General features: G+C 37.7%; 1 protein-coding gene across 4 annotated transcripts in view; it reads left to right on the plus strand.

The window, feature by feature from the left end:
• The window catches only part of LOC114646733 (nuclear receptor ROR-alpha A-like), a 344553-nt gene that overhangs the window by 262757 nt on the left and 55316 nt on the right, over nt 1-26480 (plus strand). For all 4 annotated transcript variants that reach the window (XM_028795052.2, XM_051922242.1, XM_028795053.2 and 1 more), the window contains one exon: nt 21632-21717. In XM_028795052.2, coding sequence (XP_028650885.1) covers nt 21632-21717 — 86 coding nt within the window. The remainder of the gene's footprint in view (nt 1-21631; nt 21718-26480) is intronic.

The raw sequence follows: 26480 nt of genomic DNA on the forward strand, positions 1-26480 counted from the left end.
CTGACAAACTTGGGTTGTGACTTTGGGTCTGCCAGATCTCTTCCTATCAGAGTTTCTTCTAGTTTCCAATTGCCTTTGGATTGTGTAAGAAACCATATTCACTGACACTTTGATTTTTTGAAGTTTCGTTAGTTGAAAGGACTACATTTCTAAGGGTAATAATGCCCTGTCTCATTTCATTTGTTAATTGCCGTTTTCTTGCCATTATCACTGGAATTTACAACTTCCTACAGTATAATATTGTCCAAGTAGTACTTCAGAGGGTGTAGTAATGCAGTCTGTTCCAACTCTGCTTTAGATAGATAGATAGATAGATAGATAGATAGATAGATAGATAGATAGATAGATAGATAGATAGATAGATAGATAGATAGATAGATAGATAGATACTTTATTAATCCCAAGGGGAAATTCACATACTCCAGCAGCAGCATACTGATAAAGAAAATATTAAATTAAAGAGTGATAACAATGTAGGTATACAGACAGACAATAATGTTTATCCCCCCGGGTGGAATTGAAGAGTCTCATAGTGTGGGGTAGGAACAATCTCCTCAGTAGTCAGTGGAGCAGGAAAGTGACAGCAGTCTGTCGCTGAAGCTGCTCCTCTGTCTGGAGGTGATACTGTTTAGTGGATGCAGTGGCATTGATAGGAGCCTGCTGAGTGCCCGTCGCTCTGCCACAGATGTCAAACTGTCTAGCTCCGTGCCTACAATAGAGACTGCCTTCCTCACCAGTTTGTCCAGGCATGAGGCGTCCCTCTTCTTTATGCTGCCTCCCCAGCACACCACCGTGTAGAAGAGGGCGCTCGCCACAACCATCTGATAAAACATCTGCAGCATCTTATTGCAGACTAGCAAAATACCCGCGCTTCGCAGCGGAGAAGTAGTGTGTTAAAGAGGTTATGTAAACATATATATACATAAACATATATACTTATATATACATATCTACATATACACATATCTACATATATACATATATATATACATATACACATCCACATATATATACATATATCAATATATATATACACATACATATACACACATACATACATACACACACACACACACACATATATATATATATATATATATACACATACAGACACATATATATACATATACATATTTACATATCTACATATATATACACATATATACATAGCTACATACATACACATCTATCTATCTATCTATCTATCTATCTATCTATCTATCTATCTATCTATCTATCTATCTATCTATCTATATATATATATATATATATATATATATATATATATATATATATATACATCCCCGTGCTTTGCAGCGGTGAAGTACTGCTTTTAAATTTTTATTAAGAAGAAAACCTTTTTAAATTGAGTGAAAATATACTAATAACAATTTGTTAAGGATCTGTTTTTTTGTGAAACTGACTTCACACAGCCTCTCCGCTGTTTTATAAACGAACGTCATATAAGGTCTTCCTTTTTCGTTGCTTTGCCAACGGAAGCAGCCTTTTTATTTAATCCTGTTTTTACGATTGTTCTGTTTGTATATCACGTAGTCAGTTCAGCACTCCGGTTGTAATATGACCAAGCTGTGCAAGCACACTCTTGAGAATGCATCGTATAGTTGTACAGGAGAAAAGCAATCTTGCCTGAAATCAATGGCAACCTTTTGTAGGTCTATGAACTTAATTTAAACTTTAGGTTTACACGTTGCTTTCTTTCCGAAGTACCTGCACTCATGAATATGTCTGTATGCGTCAGTCGCACCGGCGAAGTTCTGCTTTTAAATTTTTATTAAGAAGAAAAGAAAACCTTTTAAAATTGAGGTAAAATATACCAATAACAGTTTGTTAAGGATCTGTTTTTTTTGTGAAGCTGCCTTCACTCGAGTGATCACTTCGAGCTTTAAGCCTCAGAAATCACCCCGTAAATGCACACGTTTAATTGCACATCTGTTAATATGTATGCTTACAAAGTATTAAAAGACACTCAACAATTACACAATATTAAAAGACACTCAACAATTAATGTCATTTACCTTCGTTCCCGCGTTTGACTCGTGCTGTAAATCTCTTCCTTGTTTTCACTTCACGTGATTACGTAAGAGGCGTAATACGTGATGACGCGATACGTGACTCCGCCTCCTCCATTACAGTATATGGACAAAAAACAGGTTCCAGTTATGACCATTACGCGTAGAATTTCGAAATGAAACCTGCCTAACTTTTGTAAGTAAGCTGTAAGGAATGAGCCTGCCAAATTTCAGCCTTCTACCTACACGGGAAGTTGGAGAATTAGTGATGAGTGAGTCAGTCAGTGAGTGAGTGAGTCAGTGAGGGCTTTGCCATTTATTAGTATAGATGTTGAAGGATGCCAACCTTCTAAGGAAGTATAGTCGGCTCTGTCCTGTCTTACACAGAGCATCAATATTGGCAGTCCAGTCCAATTTATCATCCAGCTGCACTACCAGGTATTTATAGGTCTGCACACAGTCACCTCTGATGATCACGGGGTCCATGAGGGGCCTGGGCCTCCTAAAATCCACCACCAGCTCCTTGTTTTTGCTGGTGTTCAGGTGTAGGTGGTTTGAGTCGTGTAATGAATGAATAGTACAAGTGCCTCTGGGTGTTGAGTTTGTAATTTAGCCACATCGGAATGGATGATGTCACCCACTATCTCCACGTCCGCCCGAGGAGAGATGTATACAATAACAACAATGACGTGTCCAAACTCTCTGGGCAAGTAATAGGGACGCAGACTTACGGCCAACAGTTCGATGTCCCTGCAGCAAGTGGGGATTTTAACGTTAACATGTCCAGAGTTGCACCACCTCGTATTGACATAGAGAGTGAGTCCTCCTCCTTTGTGCTTCCCGCAGGTACTTGTGTCTCTGTCCGCTGTAACTGTGCTAAACCCGAGTAGCTGCACGTTAGCATCTGGGATGTTAGTTGTTAGCCACGTTTCACTAAAACACAACAAACTGCATTCTCTGTAGGTCCTGACATTTTTCACCAGCACAGCCAGTTCGTCGATTTTATTTGGTAGTGAGTTCACATTTCCCAGGATCACAGAAGGCACTGAAGGTTTGTAGCACTACTTTCTCGCTAAACGCTTAGCTTTTATCTTAGCCCCAGCTCTGCTGCCACGATATGGCCTTCTTACCTCGTCAGGTAAATAGGGAACCACACCGGCGCAGGCATTTGTTCTCAGCGCTTGAAGTTGACTACTTGAATAGACGAGTCTCGGCATGTAAAAATCCATGGCCAAGTAGTAAAAGGTGTCCAGGGAACGAGTCCACATAAAAAAAAGTGGTAGGAGTTAACAGTGAAATAGAGAAAAAGGTAGAAAAATAAACTCATACACGGAGCTGCTGGAATAGCTGCCACTTGCGGCGGCACCTGAGTCATTAAGACAGTCAGACAGTTTTGAAGTAATCAACAAAGGTTGGGACACTTGTACAAATTGTTTGCTTCAAATTGCAAGGCTTAGGGCTCATTTAAACTTCACGCTCAGAACGCGTACGCGCCTGCATCATGGCCGCCACGCGTTCTGAGCTTTCATTTGATGCGTCCTCTGAACAGGTCCTCAGAAATTAACGCGACGCGTGCGTGAATTGCAGTACCAGCAAAAAGTCTGGGGGCGCAGTGTGCTAAAAGTTGGAATGTGACGTCATAGTCTCTGTTTACTATCTACATGTAACAGAAAGCCGCTTTGCGGATCCTACGAGATCGGTGTGCGCGCTTCGATATTTGATAAATGGTTCGATGTGGTAAAGCAAAATGCCAACATACAGATGTACAGTAATCCCTCCTCCATCGCGGGGGTTGCGTTCCAGAGCCACCCGCGAAATAAGAAAATCCGCGAAGTAGAAACCATATGTTTATATGGTTATTTTTATATTGTCATGCTTGGGTCACAGATTTGCGCAGAAACACAGGAGGTTGTAGAGAGACAGGAACGTTATTCAAACACTGCAAACAAACATTTGTCTCTTTTTCAAAAGTTTAAACTGTGCTCCATGACAAGACAGAGATGACAGTTCTGTCTCACAATTAAAAGAATGCAAACGTATCTTCCTCTTCAAAGGAGTGCGCGTCAGGAGCACAGACTGTCAGAAAGACAGAGGAAAGCAAACAAATCAATAGGGCTGTTTGGCTTTTAAGTATGCGAAGCACCGCCGGTACAAAGCTGTTGAAGGCGGCAGCTCACACCCCCTCCGTCAGGAGCAGGGAGAGAGAGAGAGAGAGAGAGAGACACACAGAGAAAAACAAACAGTCAAAAATCAATACGTGCCCTTCGAGCTTTTAAGTATGCGAAGCACCGTGCAGCATGTCGCTTCAGGAAGCAGCTGCACAGAAGATAGCAACGTGAAGATAATCTTTCAGCATTTTTAGACGAGCGTCCGTATCGTCTAGGTGTGCGAACAGCCCCCCTGCTCACACCCCCTACGTCAGGATCAGAGAAAGTCAGCGCAAGAGAGAGAGAGAGAAAAGTAAGATGGGTAGCTTCTCAGCCATCTGCCAATAGCGTCCCTTGTATGAAATCAACTGGGCAAACCAACTGAGGAAGCATGTACCAGAAATTAAAAGACCCATTGTCCTCAGAAATCCGCGAACCAGCAAAAACTCCGCGATATATATTTAAATATGCTTACATATAAAATCCGCGATAGAGTGAAGCCGCGAAAGGCGAAGCGCGATATAGCGAGGGATCACTGTATTCATGGTGCTTTTATATTCAAGCGTCGCAAATTCCCGATCGTAATGACACAATACGTTTTAAAATTCTCACATACCGTCTTCTGTGCTATGTTTTTTTCTAGGGCTTCTTCTGCTCCTGACAGCAGCTAATCACCAGCAATAGATCGCCACACTGAGCACATTAAATGTATGATATTCCAACTCTCTGCACATTTAGAATCCTTAGATTTATACTTGATATCACTTTCATGATGAAAAGTATTAAAGTATGTATATTACAATTTACAGATAAATCGTTAATTTCGTTTAAATAATGAATACTGTTAATAATTATACATATGGGGGTGACACGGTGGTGGAGCGTTAGCACTGCTGTCTTGTAGGGAGTCATGTCGCTGATATTCCCTGCCTGGAGTTTACACGTTTTCCTGCTGGGTTTCCTCAGTGTGCTCCAGTTTCCTTCCAAAGATATGCAGGGGATTTGGTGCCGCTAAAATGACGCTAGTGTATGTCTGTGCTTATTTTCTCCTTGCGATGAGCCGAGGCATCATCTAGGGATTGTTTCTCACTTGTGCCCAATGCTTGCTGGAATTGACACATCCTTGGATTTAATCAATAAACATCTTTTTCAGAGATATTGCGGTAATGTGTCATCGGAATTTAATGGGTGTTCTAGGCAATTTAACACAGAGAGGCCGAACATGTTCTCACCGTGATAATATCTCGAACTGCCACCTGGCGGATTCCTCCAGATTTACGTAAAGTATGCGAGCAAGTATAAACACTTCAACGCTTGCGTAGCAGGAGCGTCCGCTGCAGCATGCGTTGCTTCGCGTGAAGTATAACTCCGGCCTTAATTAACTGTAATTGCTGCAGAACATCTGTAGGTTATAACCTATTAGGTGTTCCCTGACGTAGGCCCGTTTTTTAATATTCTGAAATTTCCTTTTATTTCATTTTTTCTAACCTAAACTTTAAATTTAAACCTTTGGCAGTTTACTGCTTACCTTTTCACCATTTTAGGTCATTTATTGCATTTCAGCTGATAAAATTTGAAGAAAAACTGAGGTGTTCTAAAACTTTTGACCAGTAGTGTATTTAGTAGTAGGATGTGAAGCAATGATCTTTGTCTGTATGTTTTTCTTTTCATTATTGTGCTGTGCTCATTAGAAAGCAAAGAAAATAATATTTTTACCAATTTTCATTGAATTATGGTTTTTATGATAAAGCCTGTGTCATTTTTGGTTCTCTGTTTTTCCTCACTAGAGAATGTAAAAAACTTGTGTTTGAACAACTGTAAAATACAGTGGCTTCTGCTGTACATATTAAACTTTATTTTATTGATATCCTCTTTTCTTCAACATCAGTTTATGCCAGGTCTTGCAATACTTATAAAGCAGCATGGTGTTATCTCGGAAACACTGGACCACAATTTTATTGGTTTATTTCCTGCCAAGTCCCTGTGTGACCCTTAGAAAGTCACTTAACCTTCTAGTACAACAGTTTTAAAAAATGTATTCTTAACTTGTTGAGGGCTTTAACAATGGGAAGGCATTCTTTAAATACAATGTATTAGTATTAAACACCTGACTATCTATTGTGCTGTAAAGTGAATAGAAGTAAGGTTGAAATGTGTGTTGATTGACATATTTAAATAGTCTTCAAAATTGTATTTGAAAAGTCAAAGGATGTGTAAGAAGGAAGAAGAAATCATTTTCACAGATGTCTGAGCCTTGTTAACAGTGAACAGTTCTTTTATTTCCTTATTCTCCAAATATCAATGATCCTTTTTCAAAATTCTAATTAACATCCAAGTATTCTTAAATGACTGCTTAAATCAACATTAAATAATGCAAAAGTGTAACTCAGCAGTTCAATCTCTACTTAATAATTGTTTAACTGGGGTACATGATAGCCATTAACTTTGTTTAGATTGTTACCATCACCTTCTTGTCTGGGAATCAGGAAGCTTAACTTTGTGTTCATATTCAGATCTCAGCTAACATTAATTCTGATCTTTGCTCCTAATTTTGGTACTTTCTTGCTCATTCACTCCTTTGTTTCCCTATCCTGATCACAGGTTTCTGAAAACCATAAAGATGCATTTGTTGCTTATATTAGTGCGCATTTTCGTGACATTTGGTAAAGAGCAACATTTACTGGCACCTAGAAATTAGATGAAAGCTGAAGTTACTGGCAGCTCTCTTTTTTTTGACTAATGTTTGGTCCTTTGTAACAGCTTGAAACCTTGAGTCACTGTGAAACTGATTTTCCCCATTCTTCACCTTTTGTGGTGAGACCGGGGTGGGTTGAGGTTAACACAAAGTTTTTCCCTCTTTTGTACATTTCACACATTTAGTTTTTTTCTCTCTCATTTTTCTTTCATTAAATAATCTTAATTATATTAATGTATTTTTAGACTACTCTTGTCAGTAGTCATATAATTCCGTGTATGTTTAATATTAGGTTTGGTATCCTTTTGGTTTGTGTTTTCATATGCTGTACATTGTAGGATTTATCTTTTTTGTTGAGTTCTATAATATTTCAGTGGCTTAATTTTTATTTGTATTATTATCTTTAGGTAAAAGTGTGCAAATGCACATTCAAATTATGTCTTGCATGGTGTACATGAGCACGGACACTATGTATTCATAATATCATAGAGTCACATAGAGTTATCATTACCAGTTGTTCTAAAACCTTCCACAGGAATGTTGGAATCAACTGGAGTTCCTCAAGGGAACGCACATGAATGCTGAATGAAACCTCTCACACCCAGTAATATACGTCAGCCTAGAGGTACGCTGAAGAACCCAGGCTTGTCAGAAAGCCTTGGTAGCTGACATGTTGGGGTATCAGTTTTAAATGCGATAATTACAATTGATTGCAAATTTTTTTAAAAAAGTCAGAGTTTATGTTAATCTTCATAATAATATTGCTTGGAGTAGGGTCATGGGATGCATTAAACGTTTAACATTTAAAGAGCTGAATACAAATAAATGGGTGTGAATTTGTTCTGCCAAAGTGTTTTTGGCTTCTGTCCTTTTGGGCTTTTATAGATTTCTAAGTAAGTATGTACAGTAATATAAAGAAATAGAAAGATAAATTAATCAAACAAACATACTGGTGCATTTACTAATAAATTCAGTAATAAAAACAATAATGAATTTTAATCATTCTTAATGGTTTGTCATTTTTTTTATTTCTTAAACAGCCATATACTGTACCATTTAAACTACTTGATGATTTTTCAGTGCTGCAGTATGTTATTCCAAAACTACCGGTAAAAGGCTTTTTTGCTGCTTTGATTAAATTTTATATTATTCTTTCTCATATTTTGATAAAATATTGTTTGCAAATAAATAAAAATTGTTTGTGATACGGTATAATGCTTAAAATGAAAACTTTTTTACCAGAAAATTTCAGTTGAGCAAATAAACTCACTCATGATGTTTAGTAATATTTCAAAATCTAAGGTTCCAAGAAATTATTTTTTTAAAGGTTTGTGTGCAAGTGACTTTGGCTTATTTTGTTCCAGTTTATATTGAACAGTGATACCTATTTGACCAGCACAGGTAAATTCTATGTTGGTCATAGTTTGTCATGTAATCTGTGTGTGTATGATTCATTCATGTTTATATCCTTAGCCCTGCTTCAGTTCTGTGATTTGTTCCCCTGTATTACTAATTAATTTACTGAAAATCTTACTGTTGGCTTATTTGACAATATCATATGGGTATTTGTGAGTGTAACATGCAATTAACTGGTACTGGATTGTTTGCTGCATTGAAATTTCAGAAGTAAATGAATAAATAAATGGATGCATTCTCCAATATTCCTTCTTTCATTCCAATAATTGAGACACTATTGTAGAAGAAAACAAACTAATCTGTCCTTTTCATGTGTGTCATCATTCTGACATTACACGATAGTTAAATGTAGCTTAAATCATCATGAGACAAACTGGACCTGTGCCATCAGATCACTATCATTTACTAGCAAAAATAACCCTAAGGCCTAACTTCCCTGACCTGGTTGTGTTTGGTCCCTACTCCATTTGTCCATTCCCGCTTGTCTGGGCTTTCACCTAAAGTAAATTTGACAAGGGTAGAACTAAAATGAGCGCCGAGCATACCTCCATGGATCACTCGGGTACATAAACAACTCTGCCATGGTCAGAGTCATTGACAGTACCACTTGAAAAAAGGAAAGACTCTGTGACTAGTGAGAGTATGCTGGAAACACTTGGATATCTCCTTTTAAGCTGGGCGTAATGCTCATTTTTAGAAGAGCTTTTTCAGAATCTTAGGGGTGGCTTAGAATAAGAAATCTGAGTGGACACAGTTTATGATCTCATTAATGAATGGGACCTCAAAGAGCTGCGACTGAAACATGGCTGATGCCTGTTACCCAGGTACCTGGTGTTGGATGTCAACAATGACAGATACTGTCACAAAAGTGGCCTTCTGTAAAATATGACTGGAAAGGTTGGGGCTAACCAACAATGCAGAGCTGCACTGCAGTTGGAATCAAAGGGTCTTGTGTCGGAGTAGTACAGCAGAGAAAACGTGCCAGGCAGAATGTTATCCAAGTAGGCCTTAGGAACAGTGAAACAATGTTTATTTTGACTGGGGATATTGAAGAGAGGTTCAAAAACACTTGAAAAACTTCTAAAATCAGTGGAGAAGTCCTTTATAGAGAGAGCAGGTACTGAAATATTGGACAACATTGATGCAATCATGTCTGCAACTGTGGTTGAGCTTACAGCGGTGCTCAGCAAATGCAGCCAAGAGTAAATAATGATTGTGATTCAGCCATAAACCCTGAAAACATTATTTATGTACGAACTGTTTGGTTGTCAGGCAGGGGACAGTACATTCAGACTGACAAATTCCAGTAGTGATATACATTTTTTAAAATGGAGGCAAATAGATGTATTCCAGTTACTGAGCAGTTACATTTCATGGCCTTTCCAGGAGATTGTTTGTTGTTGTACTAGATTAGAGACGATTATTAAGTTTTGTATCTAGGAAGTACAATGTGGATCTCATTCTGAATGTGTAACAGTGGACTAACTTATTGTCTTTGAATAAATACTGGAGTGGCCATTTGTCTACCTACTGGGCTGCAACTAAGAACTATTTTGCTATTCCCTTAGTTGGTCAGTTATAATTTCGATTAATCAAGGATTTAAAAAATGTCTTTTCTTTACAGCAGTGCATCAGATACCACTCGGTGCTGTCATCAAATGGAATACACCGCAAAAGAGTTTACTCTGCACTGTCATGTTGGACTCCGATTTAGAGCTGCAAGAGTGAGAGGGGGATCACCACTAAATAGACATGTCTCCTATTCAGGAGCTTCCATGTCACAGTTTTGCTCCCATACTGAGTGAAGTCATTTTTACAGATCTTGCAAATCACGGATATCTTACTAGATGTGAAGCTGAAATACATCCAAACATTTAAGTTATTTGCTCTATCGCTCCAAACCATATTTATGTCCTTCATCTCTGCCATATCTTCTGATCAACAAAATGATGTACTTAGTACATAACAAAGCAACTAACTGATGATGAAAGTAATTGTTAATGAATTCTACTATCAGTTATATTCCATAGCAATTAGCTGTTGCAGCCCTATTACCTACACAGGTGTTGTAGACGTGGAAGTGGTTTATGTCATTCTCGTGGCTAAACTTGTGCAAATTGTCAACTTCATAGGAATTTAGTAGGAGCTAAATATTCACAAGTTAACAGGGTGGTTTTTGCAGTCACAGTGTACCCGAATCTCAAAGACTCAATCATAATAAAAAAAAAAACTGTGAACAGAAGATAGATGTAAACTGCCTGCTGCTTATACGGTATCAGAACATAACAGTTTCTTCTTTGTTATAATGGAGAACAAGTGCTTATTCCAGAATACAGCATGTCCAATTGCCAGACACTTTTCAGACAGCTAATCCATTCTGAAAACTGGTTAGGTATTTGTAGATTTATCTATGTACATCCTCACCCATGTCTCTTAGTTTCCTTCACTTGTATCCTGTACAGTACATCGAACATGAAGTCATCAGTACATTTTACACAGTTGACCCAGCACTATGTTATGTTCACACATTGGTAGATTCTGGAATTCTGTCATGTCTTGCTCTCGGGAAGTTGCAGGAATGATTTCCCCCCCCCCCCCCCCCCCCCAAGCGTTTTTGCTGCAGCTTTATTCTCACGTGCTCTTAAAGGTTAATATACCAATACATTTCTGGGATACTTTGCGTATGTAAAAGGTGGTACTGTTAAATTAATTTGCTTAACATGAAGTGAACAAAATTGTCAGAATGTCAGATTTTATTATTCAGTGCCCAGTACATTTTTTGGCACACATGTATGGCTGTTTTAAGCTGTATGACTACACTACTGCATATTTATTTTCCAACTATAAAATTAAATTATGTAATAAAAAAATGAATATCCAAACCTTTGATCTTGATCTAATCATGTCAATGAGTGATGTCTCTTTTATCTTCCTCCCACTGACATTGTCGCTCCAAAATGTGTAAGAAGAAACCCCATCACTAGCCCTGTCACCAAATGAAAAGGTGCAATACGTCCAACTCTACACATTGCTTCCCTTATGCATTTCTGAGTTGTTTTATATGCACAAAGAAAAAAAAAAAAAAAAATATATATATATATATATATATATATATATATATATATATATATATATATATATATACACACACGACCTGTACTTAGAGAGAAATGTAGATCTATCATGCTTGCTGTCTGTTGGTTTACTTATCCTGGATTTTCACTTTTCTTACACTTTGCTAACATGCTTTAATATTTAGAAAGATTCTGTAAGATCTTTACTTTGTGGATCTTAAATACTGTACTCCTAGAAGTCTAAGATGGCTTTGATTTTAGTATTCACATTTGATTTAAGAAAATGTATTTGAAAGAAAACGGCACAAAAAATGTCTACATTTTAATATAATACTTATTAATCAATAAATACAAAACTTTTCAGTTCATTCTAATTTTATTTTAAATCCCCTCTATTTTGACAGGTTCACTGTTACCAGACTTGTCGGAGTGGACTTTTGAATCAGGGAGGTCTGGAGCAGAATTTTCCCATAAAATATCATCTGTGCCATTTGGTGATTCTATAATATAGCAAGTCTTGGATAACCAAAAGCAGGACTACAAAAATAAATATTTTTATATTAAATATCTACTGATACACTGTTGCATTATAGTTTACCTGCTATTCCTAAGGTTTTATGTTTTGGAGTTTGGCACGTTAACTTATACCATAACATTTACGATGTGATTGAGAGGGGCTTTATTGTCCAAAGTAAGGTGGGCTTGAGAAAATAGATGTCAGTTCTTCAGTGACTTCCATATTCTGCCATTCTACAAAACTTAACACAGCCATCAGACAAAAGTGTAACATGAAAATGAAAGCAGTGCCTCTTTAGAACAGGAAATAATATAGAAACAATAAAGAACGATATTGTCCCATATTCACATAAAGGAACAAAAAGCTGACCATTAGTTGCCTATACCTTTGCTTTTGTAGTTTTATGAAATTCACTCAAAGAACAGCAGTATGATTTTTACTGGTACAAAAAGGAAACAAACTGAGGTTTCAAATCAGTAATGGCAATGTCCTTTTGTCAACATAATAAAAATGTATTAAAAGTTATATTGCAGTTAGGCTAGGGTGAGCCTTTAGGTTTCACAATAAAATGCAGCCATCACTTAATGATAATATGGGTCCTACTGCATTAACTAACATTTGTATAGTCATTTCTCTGGATAGTGTTGGAAGTCCATATTAATTATAATTATTTACAGTTACATGCCATAAAAGATATAGATGAAATAAAACCCACACAAGAGAAGATAGATCAAGTTTTGAAATTTAAATTTTTACGTTGGCTGCCGCCATCACTCATCAGTGAAAGAAACCATTTCAGTGTTAGTTGCAGATGTTCTCCACAAGGAGAGAAGCAGAAACATTATTTCCTGAGCCTTGAGTCGCATGTTTTTAAATTGCAACTTATGCCTACAGCGCTTCTAAATGCCACTCTGGATGTTATGCACAGTGAATAAGAGGCACTGGCCATATTTCCCTATTTGTCATTGTAGACAAACTGTGCATCTATCTATACTCATGATAAGAGGGACAAGTACATGTGTGCCATAGATTCTGCTACCTTAGCTATGATCTGTTTTTGCTCTTCAAAACTTAGGCAATGGGATGCTGTCCACACCTGCATATATTTAAAATGAATTTATCAAATTGCATTAGAGTAAAGATTGTAAAAGGACAAGTTTTTTATAATAAAAGGCGTGTCTGCTTGACTGTAAAACGTGTTACACCATCCTTAATTAACAACCTTTGTTTTTCGTTTGGGACAAACAGCGATGTGACTTCTGGCCCCACAACTCTGTCCCCAATACCTGCCACCCCAGGACCTATATTAAAAGAGATTTAACCAGAAGTCAGCTGTCATTGGTGACGCTACATTTGGTAGACATAAGAATGAACCGTTGGTCTTATCCTCTGGGTCGATTTTCATTGTTAGGGTGCAGCCAAATGCCACAAAATGGCTGACAGTGTTTTTGGTTGTCTTTCATAGTGTTGGTATTAAACAAAATGGGTACAAGACCGGGATAACTAAAAAGAGAATACAAATACACAAACAATACAAGCAAAGCAAGAACCCTAGTGTCTTCCTGGGTCTATGTGTGCAGGTTTTGGACCTAATGCTCCAGGAGGATGCCTGACCCGCTTCCCTGCCTTTCCAGTCCCATAGTTTAGTGCCTAATGTACCTCCTCATAGCTCTCTTTCACATGTTTTCCTTTCTTCCTCTTTCCAGTCAGAACTTGTCCAGCTCATGTCCTGCCTCTATTGGGCAACTAGCAGGAAGTGGCCTTTTTACCCACCCCAGAGTTATCTTGCAGGCAATCTTGGATGTAACTTCCAGGGTCAGAAACCTATGGTAACATATCAATTTAAGGGGGTCAGGTACCCCACAATCATAAAGTTTCTTATGATTCATTCATTTAATATTGGATTTTTTTTCCCACTTCCAAACTTGTTTTATCTCACTTTCCTACTTTGTTGCTTCATGTGAATTTCCATTAAAATTTTGGTTGCTGTTGATTTGCTACTGTATAAAAACAATTGAAGATAAACATCATGTTTTGTGAAAATAAACAGAAAATATAACCTCATTAAAAGTGTGTTGCATTGTTCCTGATACAGTTCAGCCATAAAAATGCTATTTCTGGTTGACGAGGATATTTTTTCTTATTTTAGGTTGTTGACTGAACTGAAAGGTCAGCATAATGTCACAACATGGCTCATTCAGGTAGCATTTTTTTCTTTAAACTGGCACACTGGGAGCTCCCACTTTGAAGGGTAGTCACAAAAAAGTTACAACTGGGAAACTTGTATTTCTTTTCTGTTCTGTAGCACATGAATGCAGAGATAGATAGATAGATAGATAGATAGATAGATAGATAGATAGATAGATAGATAGATAGATAGATAGATAGATAGATAGATAGATAGATACTTTATTAATCCCAAGGGGAAATTCACATACTGTACTCCAGCAGCAGCATTCTGATACAAAAAAAACAATATTAAATTAAAGATTGATAATAATGTAGGTAAAAACAGACAATAACTTTGTATGATGTTAACATTTTCCCCGCCCCCGGGTGGAATTGAAGAGTCGCATAATTTGGGGGAGAAATCTACCTGAGCAACATTCTGAGTAAGAGTGTCCCCTCCAGGAACTCTGTGCTTCCACCTGTCAGCTTGGTGGTCTTGTTCTACCCACCAGAACATCCCCTGTAGTCTTTAGCTTTCTGTGCTTCCTTGAAGGGCAGTCATTAAATAAAATGGCTCTTTTTTCAGTGGCATAACCATGGGCTTAGTATATGTGTATGTTTTTGTAATTTTTTACTGTATCTTTGCTCAAAAACATCTTCCAATCTGAAATGCATCAAAGATTGTTCCAAATAGTGCAATGTTTAGAAAACTAATGATAAAGATCACATTTTGTAAGCTTTTTTCACTGGAAAAAAAACAATTAGACAAGCGCTTCCACTTCACTTACTTGAAGCCTGGAAGATCAACGAGAGAATGTGTTTACAGTGTTGCTGCTTTCAGTACTCTTTTTTTCTGTTTTTCTTGTCACTGCTGCAACAAAATAAGAAGTAAAAGAGTTTTTAGTGATCTAGTAACTTCTTTTAATGTTTGGCTGTAGAACTGGCAGTCTCAGTCTGATCAAAGGTGAAGTCATTAAACTAGATGTCTTCTGCCTTTAAAACTCCACTTTTAATATTGACTGAATGTCATTTAATGTGAGTCTTTGCTCAGTGGATTGGTATGAACACCACCTTTTCATTACAAAAGTATACATGATATTTTATTATATAATAGGATAATCTGAAAACTCCTACCATTTGCAAGTCTATTTTTATTACAGACCGTGATTTACTGGCATCTTAGGATTCAGAGACTCTAGTAAGACTGTACATGGAGCTATATCTGCAAAAGTATGGTATAATAAATAATAGATATTATTTTAAAAATAGCTGAAATTACATTCATGTTTTTGAGTCTAGGTTAAATGCAGTAACTTAGATTAAAATAGTGAGCAAGTAGTAACCCTAAATGTGATTCTATACATTTTGACGGGTTTGGTCTAAAGAAGTGCAGCCAACCACATCTTGATTTGGATTCTCTGCCTTCATCAAATTTGCCATTTCTGCTAGACTGGGGTAGTCGGCTTTCGTCCCAGAGAACCATAGCGTCTTTGTTTTGAATCAAATTGCTTGCTTAATTATTTTTTGCCTATATAATAAAACACTGTTTTATGTTCATCATTTGCGAATACAGAAGTGCATTTACTGTGTAGCCTGTTTGTTTTATATTAATTGAAACAGATGTTAAAATGTGGGGAATACGCAATGACAAAACATTGTGATTTCAATATGTGATTTTCTTCTACAGTTGGGGCTATTAATAATAAAGCTGTATTTTACAAACATTTTAAATAAAACATTCCTGCAAATTACGTATTCGTAATAAAGTTCTGAAAACTAAAACATATAGTCTCCTTGTGTTATGCAGGTTTCTCGAAGCACATATATAAAGAGCATTTTAACTGTACCATAAACCAGTACATGGGAGAGAAACTAAATCAGGGGATCAGTAAAAGGCAACATGCCAACCACTCATTAAGAGGCCAGTCATGGTGAAAGACCTTCAGGCACTTTGGCCCACTGAGACTGGGCTAAAGGACCAGTTAGGCCTGGATACTTGGTTCATATATTGGTCCCAGCCCTCCACTTTCTCAACACAGTGAAACATATTTAGGATTCTTTTGATCGTGGTGTTTTAATGGTATAGAAAAACCCACATTATTTCTCTTGGCAGCTGCTATTTCTGTATTTGCTTCATTCAAATCTGCCATGCTTAAATTTGACAAGAACTCCTACAGTGAATCAAATTCAGTTCATATTTAGTTGTTTTATTTCCTGATTTGAGATTAGAACATTTCAAGTTCAAGTGTATTATCACATGTACAAAGTACAGTGAAATGCTTATATAAATATCTGATCAACATGCATGAACATTTGAAAGATTCTTAATATTTCTGGGTGGCTTTAAGTTTACCGTATGTTGCTCTCTAGCATATTCCGGTTTGCACAGTAAAATGCCCTGTGATAGCACTCCTCACTAGCTGACTGATTGTTTTGGGCCTAATAGGCCTGATGCCATTTGTATTTGGTGTCTCATTATGTAAGACGTTATAAAATAAATGTGAAACACATTTGGAGAGTAGAACACTGTTTATTCTGTTCAGTTCACTTTTGACCTACATTTGCAAGTAAACGTAACAGTGGTAACATGAAGCATATAAACAACATCAATTTCACTATTCTTCATTTGTCACATGTAAATGGGTCTTAATAGCAATCCAGAGTTTTCAGACATGGCATAGTTTAATTAACCATTGTCTTTAAGTGTATACATTCAGACTAGCCATAGACTGTGCAGACTGTCACATGGGTTTCTGTTTATATATAATGGGGGGGGGGGGGGTGGACGGCCTCGTGGTAGCCCTTTGCACCCAGAATTACACACAGATTGCAAAAGTTTGAAACAAAAAAAAAACTACAGGAAGGGGCAAACACTGGCAGGACACAACCCACAAACAAAGGTAAAACAATAAAGAACCAACTCCTTTACTGGGCCTGATTAACCAGGTCTTGTGTCCATGCCTATTAGGTGGGGTGCTCCATCCACTTACCCACTAGTTCCACACCAAGAAGTACTCCCTTTAACTTTCATCTCCCTCGCTCTTTCTCTTTCTCAGACTTGGTTGTCTTTGCCTCCCGCTAGTTGAGTGTGTGTTCTTCTCTTCTGTCTCTGAGCTAAAATGGCATCTCTTAACTTTATACTCCTATCAGCTTTTTCCTGGGGTCAGACAAGTTCCAGAATCACTGCCAGGGTCTTGTTCCTGACAACTTTTTGCTAGTCTGGCACCATTTGCAAATAGTTATTTCTTTACTGTGCATATAGTTCTTCATTGCACAGTTCTCACAAGACACTTTTGATTGGATAATTTCATTTTTGAGAGAGACTTTCAGCAATGGGGGCGTCACGGTGGGGCAGTGGTAGTACTGCTGCCTCACAGTAAGGAGGCCTGGGTTCACTTCCCGGGTCCTTCCTGCATGAAGTTTGCATGTTCTCCCTGTATCTGCATGGGTTTCCTCCGGGTGCTCCAGTTTTCTCCCACAGTCCAAAGACATGCAGGTTTGGTGCACTGGCCATCCTAAATTGTCCCTAGTGTGTGCTTGGTGTGTGTGCCCTGCGGTGGGCTGGCGCCCTGCCTGGGATTTGTTCCTGCCCTGTGCTGGCTGGGATTGGCTCCAGCAGAGCCCCATGACCCTGTGTTAGGATATAGCGGGTTGGATAATTGACTGACTGACTTTCAGCAATGGTGAGGCAGAGCAAATCTGGGAAAAACCAAGTGTGCCAGACAAAAGACGTTACCTGCATGTAATTTCACTTTATGAGAAGAGCATCTCCTATTAACTTCCATGCACTCTGGTCACATTTTTACATACAATCAATAAAAGATAATCTACTCATATGCTAACTATTCCATCAGTCACATACTATCTCATCTTTCCTATTCAAAAATGACTGAACTGCGATTTGTATTCAAATTTTACATTTGCCTGTCAAAGAATACAGTGTTGGATAGCTAATCTTACCAGTTATACCTTGATTTTTGCTTTTGTCCCAATGCTGTAATTCAGTCTTCATCTTTGACAGTGCAAATCAAAATGAAGATCACACCCATTGAATTCTCTGTAGGCATTCAGATAAACTGACCACCAGAGCAGTTCAAGGATGTACTGTATTTGCCACATGAATATAAAGGCAACACTAAGCATAAAAAGCTATCTGTGGAAAACTTACAAATAATGTAATAGAGCATAAATTCTAAAGACTTCAGAAGTGTTTTAACACTTCTCTGAGCTATCTGGGGTAAAGGAGTATTTTGTCCTTAATAATTCATATGTTTTTATGTGCCACAAATTATATTCTGTACTAAAACTTTCTAAGCCACAAGAAAATAATTATTTTCATGTGCTTCGTCTTCCCACTTTTTAAGACACAGCTTTTATCATTCAATAGTGCTGTACAAATGAACAGTCTGTTCCTGTAGATATCAACATGGCATTTCCTAAGAGATCCCATACACACTCGACACAAGTGGCAGCTCTTTCTGTTATTCCTTTTGATGTTTTCTATCCTTTCAAACTTGTTTGTGCCCTGCTGTAGTTCATGATAAATCATAGATAGCCGCACAAGTGACTTTTTTCTGCTCGCTTTTCAGAATTTCATTGAACGTCAGAGGAGGTTTGAGTACTTGAAGGAAGGATATGAATGCAAATTCTGTATTCAAACCCAGGACACTGAGCTTGTGCAGAAGCTTCTGTTTTAGTCTTGCCTAGATGATTCGTCCAACTGTGTGATAATTTAGAAAAGCAGGGCATAGCCACAAAACCCCCTTGCGTTTACCAAGAAAAGTACCTTAGTATTGCAGTTTTATCTGGGTTTAGTTTAATAAATATTATTATACAATGAATATTCCATCAAATTTATAAATTCTCCAGTTTCCATCTATATGTATATGATGCAAAGTTGACAATCTCACTGACTCACTCACGCATCAACAAAAACACTGTTTCCCATTTAGTTAATTTGGCAGGATGGTACGTTCATGGCACTAGGTATATGCTAAGAAAGGAGATTTTGATTTGTCCGTATTTACAATAGAAAAATGAAATACACCAAAATCTCAAAAATGCTTTGACAAATTTGACTGAAATTTGGTGATGTTAGAGAAAAAAGAAAATTATTTTTTATTTGTCAATATTTATTAATATCTTATGTGCACTTCACTGTGCTGAGAATATGCTTTAGGCAAATGATGGACAGAGCAAATGTGATTGAGATGCCAGGTAAAGAGCACCGCTGTGGTGGATGGACTGTTGAAGAAGGGCGAGGCCAAGAAATGAAAATGAGCCGAGATTACGGCGTGAAATGAAAAGTGAAAGTTTGGCAAAACGCACAGAAGATGTAAAGTTCAGAGGTTATGAAGCGCTGATTTTGCTCTTGACTGCCGGCACTCATCTAGGTTATCCATTTTGCTCTGTCGACCTCCAGCCCTCAGTCACAGCACTGAAAATTGAACCACTTTTCAATTGTGGCACTTAAAACGCTAAGGGAGAAGCACAAATTCCAACTGAGAAACATCAGGCTGAACTAGTGGTGATTGAATTCCTAATGAGGAAATTCTCCTCAGTCTTCAAGTTAATACATGAGTGTAACCCATGGGGTATCAGCACTTATATATATTTACTTAAAGCACTGCTTTGTATACACATTTACATCTTGAGGCTTTACATGGGAACTAGTACAACTAAGAAAAAACACAAAATAACACAGAAACAAAGGAAGTTGTAGACATCTAATAATAATGATGATGATGATGTCTACTCAGATTTTGTATATTTCCTACTGATTACCCATTTTAATTCAAAAGAATACATTTTCCTGAAAAACTGTGCGTTGCAATGACCATTGCCAAAACTGAGTCACTAAGAAAAGCAGAAAAAAGCAAGAATTGATCAAGTGCAGGAATGTTTTACTCATTGACAATTGTGTACAGCATGTTAAAAAAAGAAAGCAGCGTCAGTGCCCTAATAATATTACAATTATTACCTAATATGTGACTGAGTCTTTACCCAAAACAACTTACAACATATGAGATGAAATTGGTTACATTTCTTTTGTTTTTTTTTTAATGTAGCACAGGCAGGTGAAGTGACTTGCTCATGATGTGTCAGTAACACGACTTGAACCTCCGTCCAAAGCCTTAACAACTACACCACACTGCCTGCCACCAGCCTGTAAATCTACAAATATGTATGTAGAAAAGCACTTTGTTAGTTACGTAGCACTTCTGATACACCCGATTAACTGACCGCACTGTAACTGACGCCCATTGTCTTGTGAAATTTCATCGGTGAAGCTGGGCAACACAGCCGCTTTATGAATTTTTTGTTAATTTATTTATATGTTACACCATTTACATGTTAAAATTATGCCAAGTTGTTTTAATGTATGTTAACTTAAAATGTTCAAATCATGTGTGTCTGAACATTGGGGTTTATGACAGGTCCTCAGCACCGTAAATGTTTTGTTTTTTCTATTTTTCCTGATTTTTATGCAGACTGTAGTCAAAAGTATAACATGACATACATTTTAAAAATATTTAGTGCATTATACCAAATTCATATTTTAAGTACTTATTTTTCTCAGGTAGGTCTTTTTTAAAACCATATTTTAGAAACTGAAAATGCAACCATTGCTTTCTTTGTTTAGCTGTTGATTTCCTTTGATCAATTTGAATTACTAATTGAAATTGTTTGTCCTAAAGATTTAGGCCACAACTTGTGCTTTTCCTATAACATTTGTCATTCATCCCAACTGCTCTCTCTCACTCTCTCCAGTAGAAAATCAGATTACCATCTATTTATAGAGCTCAGTGGATTATCTCTTAAGTGTGTTACACAACACTGATGCAGAAATCAACATGCTGTAGCCAGGAAGTTTCAACTAGCTTGTCCCAGTATAGAAAATACAGTATAGGTACCATCCTGGGGGAGAAACTTGCGCATTGTCCTCTTGTCTGCATTGTTTTTTTCTCCCACATTCAAAAGACACAAAGAGTAGGTAGATGAGTAAGCGTGGATGTGTTGTTTGTAGTGGCATGGCAGCACATCCCAGGTTTTCTCCACCTTTACCCCCCATGTGGAGCATACATTTTTCTTAATATAAATTGGTATGTTACTACAGAGTGTGATGTGACATCCTAGCAACTACAGCCAAACTTGCCTCAAAGAATGTCATCCCGTAGTTCAGCCATAATGGCACAGCTCCATCTTCTGGTCATATCTTACATTTACAGTTTACTTGTTTGCTGCCATCTCTAAGGCTGTCAGTATTGTGGAGAATTGAAACAAAGGACTTTTCAATTTGAGTTATATGTGAAAATGCAACTTTAAAAAGTGATTTGTGGTTTTTTTTCATGTTTAAAAATGAAACACCTTTTGAGGAGAAGATTTCTGTACCTTTGAAACACATTTTACAACTTCTCAACCGAACCTGACTTGTTGCCAATGTTAGTAGCTGTTCAAAGAATTGTTTGTTTTTCTGATGAAGCTGTGTTAGCCCCACTCTTATAACGTACTAGTAGAGATTTTTGAAGTGAACAGTGAGTAGCAACAGTTGCCTCTTTTAACTTGCATTTTTGTGTTTGCAGCACAAATTGAGGTGATCCCTTGTAAAATCTGTGGGGACAAGTCTTCAGGAGTGCACTATGGGGTGATCACATGTGAAGGCTGCAAGGTGAGCGACTCTGTTTACCTGCCACTAGTTTGCCTCTTTTTGGCACCAGCTGTCATTAAAAATGTGCTGTCTGTTTCACAGGATTTGGTTGACAAGTAATAAACATGTGATTTTTCATTCCCTATCAATTGTACTATTTGTGTATAATCTAAATAAAAACAACTATTACTGAACAGGTCTTAGGAAGATATATTAAAAATGATTGTCACTTATTTTGGGTATATGTCTTGGGTGTTGTGAAAAGCTGTAGCCGTCCAGATGAGTTGGAGTTGAGCCCACATTGCTACTTCTGGCTGATCCCGGTAGGGCAGCACAGGCCACCAAACACATGCTGGCAAATACCATCTCCAGGCCTGCTCTCACAGAATATGTAATAGTGTAAGTACAATCACACAATTTGTTTTGGATTGATCAGTTGGATGGCATTTGTGCTGTAACTGATTTTGTGAAGATAACCTTACAAGAAGATGAATTCAGACAAGTCAGCTGCAAGGATCTCTGGGACAGACACAAGCCAATTTGGTTTGATTAACAGAATGTGTGTAGAGCAGGTCTGTCACCTTCATATTAAAATGTTAAAATACTTTCAAATTTGTATCACACATTCTGTAACATGGTGGATGAGGAAATGCAAACCACGACGTTTCAGGTTTAGCTCCTACTTCTAATCCACTTGTGTGACCCTGAGCAAATCATTTAATCTTGCTGTGCTCCATCTATTAAAAAAAACACACGTACATAGTCATGCAGTCTATCTGTGCTTGTAAAATGTCTTGAGATAGCATTTGCTGCAGAAGTCTTTATAAAATTAAATGTTGTTTATTTGCTGTTGTTTGAAATTAAATTGCAAAATGTGCATGCCTCGTCAGTTTTGTGCAGCTCCGGAATTCACTATGTGACATTTAGACTGTCATCTTGTATTCACACATCACATCTAGGAACATTCTGCTAATGTATGAGTTGTTTAGCTACTATTGTTAAAAATTAAATGGATAGCATTGTGTCTAATGATAAAAAGCACCCTTTTCAAACGACAGCCACTTTGCCAAGTCTGGCGATGTTTTGGCTTAATGTTTCCTTACAGCCACCTGATATATGGGCTGTGATGTTTTGAACTCCATGCCACAAGGAGATTGGTACTTAAATGCTTATTTACCTCCTTATGCAGAAGTAAGCCTCATATTCTCCATGTGCAAAAACTCACATGACCAATGACACAGTGAAGGCACACTCACTTTTGCAGAGGGTCTTGTTCATCTTGTAATTTTGGGTAGAACAAAGCCCTGTAATGGCACAGGAGTGTCACACACAGTTATTGTTTTGTCTGACTTTATTAGCCACAAGTATTCTCTTCTATTTCTGAGTCCCTGAGGCTAGAACACATAATGTCACTGGCAGTCTCCCTTTTGTACAAACTGATGTACTGTGAATATTTATGTGTTTCACAAATGAACAATTAAATTTGTTTAATGTTGTATTCTGTAATAATCTGTAAATAATTAATCATCACTTATTAATATTCATATACCAGATACCTTCCCCAAGATTAGCAAGCAATCAAGAAGTACATTTTAAAGCAGATGACAAGACAAAAAGTAACAGCATTGCAAACTCTCTTCTGGTTGACTAGGCTAGTGATGCTGTAAATCAAGGAGAGTAGAAGGACAGACATCCTGAGAAGTTCTAAAACACTTTGTAAAGAAGGGTGTGCTTTATATTCATTTATACTGTCATCTATATGTATATTAATACATTACAATATCTGACTTTCAGTCTGCCATATCTTGGTGTTCTCCTTCCACATTCAGACATGTCAAGTGAACATTTTCCCATACAAGCTGACAGGATGTCCTACTAAACTCTTACTGCAGTCATACAACCATTTATTTTTCTTTGGACAAGTACACTGTCCTCGGCAAATACATTACATTCAGAAGGTTTAAAATGTTGCCACATTTTTCAAGAGGGTAAAAATGATCCCAAGAAGTATATGAAACATCTTTTGAAAGATTCAGGTGAGGTTTCTGGCCATTAGACGTCTATCATGGTAGCTTTAAGACCCAGAGGACTTGAATGTACTGATTACCAGAAGAATTATAGACATGTGATAGATAACTGCTTATAGACACACATAAGATGGGACACAAGACAGATGAGCCAGAGGGCTATTCTTAGTTTGTTTACAGGTCTTTGTAGATCTTATTAGTTTCACAGTCTTTTTAAGACTGACATCACAGTCAGCACACCCTTGCTCTGATGTACAGACTTGGGTGGGAGACGACTAATTCATTACATCACACTTCAAGGCTTTAGTCTCCAGTTATAGTTCAAAGCTTGTAAGAACTGTAAGTTTACCTGATACAGTCCTGAGTTTTTACACAGTAACATTCAAACACAAGTAGGGTTTACTGTTTACTGGGTATTTGGAGTTATAATTTACCTTGGCACAGATAAAACAGTTTTATAGTACCAAGCCTTTAAGGATGATGTCCGACAGTGTGTGGTGTTGTCTGTCATTATTGGTCCAAATTCAAATGGAGAATTCCCTTTGTGCTGGAGGGCAGTCTTTGTCTTTGCCACGTGGTCTTTTGCCTGTGGTGCAGTTTTGCTTTTCTCAGCTCTCTGTTGGGCACTTGGCCGTGTCCTCTGCAACTTTACCAAGAAAAGCGTTATTCTTTCTAGGACAAGAGTTTAGGTGCTGAATTTCCCTTCTTGATGTAAGGCTTCATCTCAGCCTGGGCTCTGTCACTGGCTAGGAGGAATGGATCATGGAGCTAGTTCAGTGTGTCTAGCTCCAAGGCTGTATGGAAGAGGAACTGCCATGCTAAAGAAAGTTTGTGAGCTTTTGTTCCACAGAGAGGTCTGGCTTCCTATTTTGAAAAGACAGATATGATGCATGCATCTCATTTTAAAGGAAATGCAACCTTTGCTGATGGTTTCTAGTTACAAAACCAGTAGCTGCTTATATATGCCTTATTTTGGCCATCAGTGTGAGGCAGATTCCAGTTTGAGGTTACAAGCCGGGTACCCTTTTGTCTGAAGGCATCTCTGCAGACATGTCAGATAAACTCTGGTTCATACCTTTGTTTTCAGGTGAAGTACAGAGCTGACCAAAGTGCTGGTAGAGCTGCAGTTCAGTTGTCCATTTTAGTGTTCACTGGGGGTGCATCTAGTTTCCTGAATGATTCCCTGTTAAATCTGCCGCATTATCAGGCATTGTGAGCCATTAAAAGCCTAGGAAAATGTCCTGCCCAGTGCATATCGAACAAGATTATACAGTATGCAGTTAGCTAGCTCGTCACACCAAAATTTGTATATGGAAATATTCAACTTAATTGTTTAGTGTCAAAATAGACAATTCACTATGTCCAGTATACCATCAGCCACCAGCAGGTGGTGCTTCATTAATAGAGATGACCACAGTGTGTCGGTATACAAGAGTGAGACGGGACTTGACCAAGAAGAATGAGAGGACAATCAGGATGACCCCACTGCTGAGTTTGTGTTACAGAAGTTTGATGTTTGAGGCCTAATGTTAGTTTACTGTGCTTTGTTTTATCTACCCGAAATTATGTGAAATTCATTTTTACAGTCCCATGTCATCACTTGTGAGTACTCAGATGGCACCTTTTCGGTGAGAGAAAGTGTGTGGGGGAAAAAACGGCTAACCGAATTGAGTTGGGGATATTACAAAGGTAAAAGAATTTCAGAGTTCACTCTGATTATATTGTGGAAATCCTCAGAATGTTGTTTAGAGGAGTACTCTTTGTAATGGCAGGGAAGAGTTAGTTGCTTTTTCTCTCATGCCTATAAAGTGAACCTTCATTAATTTCTATGGTCAAGTAGGTTGGGAGCACTGCATACACATTTTCTATGGATTACCCAGCCCAGTAAAAAAAAGCACCCGCGCAGCACTGGCATTCAGAGATCTTTAGATATGTCCATGTGTACGTGTCTGGATGGGGAAAAATGGCACTTATAATATACCTTATAGATTAATAAAAAAATTAGCCTTGTTTGACTTATTCACATGTATTTTTCATGGATTTATTTTATTATTGTTTATACACTTACCAGATTAACATTAATGTATTGGTTGGGAGGAAGACACTTAAACAAATACCTAATGAATCCAGTATTCTGCATCAGAATGGCATTTGAAATTAAAGTTTATAGTTGTTACACTTTATCCTAAACCCAATAGATTCGTGTACCAATAGCAGCATGTAGACATTTTGTATTCTGTAATTAATAATGAAGCAGACTGCAGACAGCAATGCAAATAACATTAGTTGCTGGAAGGCTTCAGTTACTTCCATGTCACACCCACTAGCATAGGCATTAAAAAATAATGGCTTAAATAACCCGGAAAGGCAGATTATAGATCATAGAACTAAATTATCTCCACGTAATACTCATAAGTGCTCTCTACATTCCAGTAAACTTGTGCAAACCCAGTTTACGAATGTCCGATATCAAGCCTTTCCTCATTCTGTGATGCCTGCCTAAATGTCTACATTGTCCACTGGTGATTAGGATATTTGGGGTGCAATTGAGGGAGCAAATTCCACAGAACAAGGTGAATTAATAGGAAAACTACAAAAGAGAGTTAAGAACGTAAAACTATGGCAGAAATACTGCATTTCTACATTTCTCAATTAACAGGATTAACTCAGTACATATTATTTAGTGAGATTTCACCGGATGACCCTGAGCTTTGCAAGGAATGTATAGGCTTTTGAACTGCAGTGAGCCTCAGTGGT

Source organism: Erpetoichthys calabaricus, chromosome 2, assembly GCF_900747795.2.
Source record: "Erpetoichthys calabaricus chromosome 2, fErpCal1.3, whole genome shotgun sequence".
In the NCBI taxonomy this organism is placed as follows: Eukaryota; Metazoa; Chordata; class Cladistia; order Polypteriformes; family Polypteridae; genus Erpetoichthys; species Erpetoichthys calabaricus.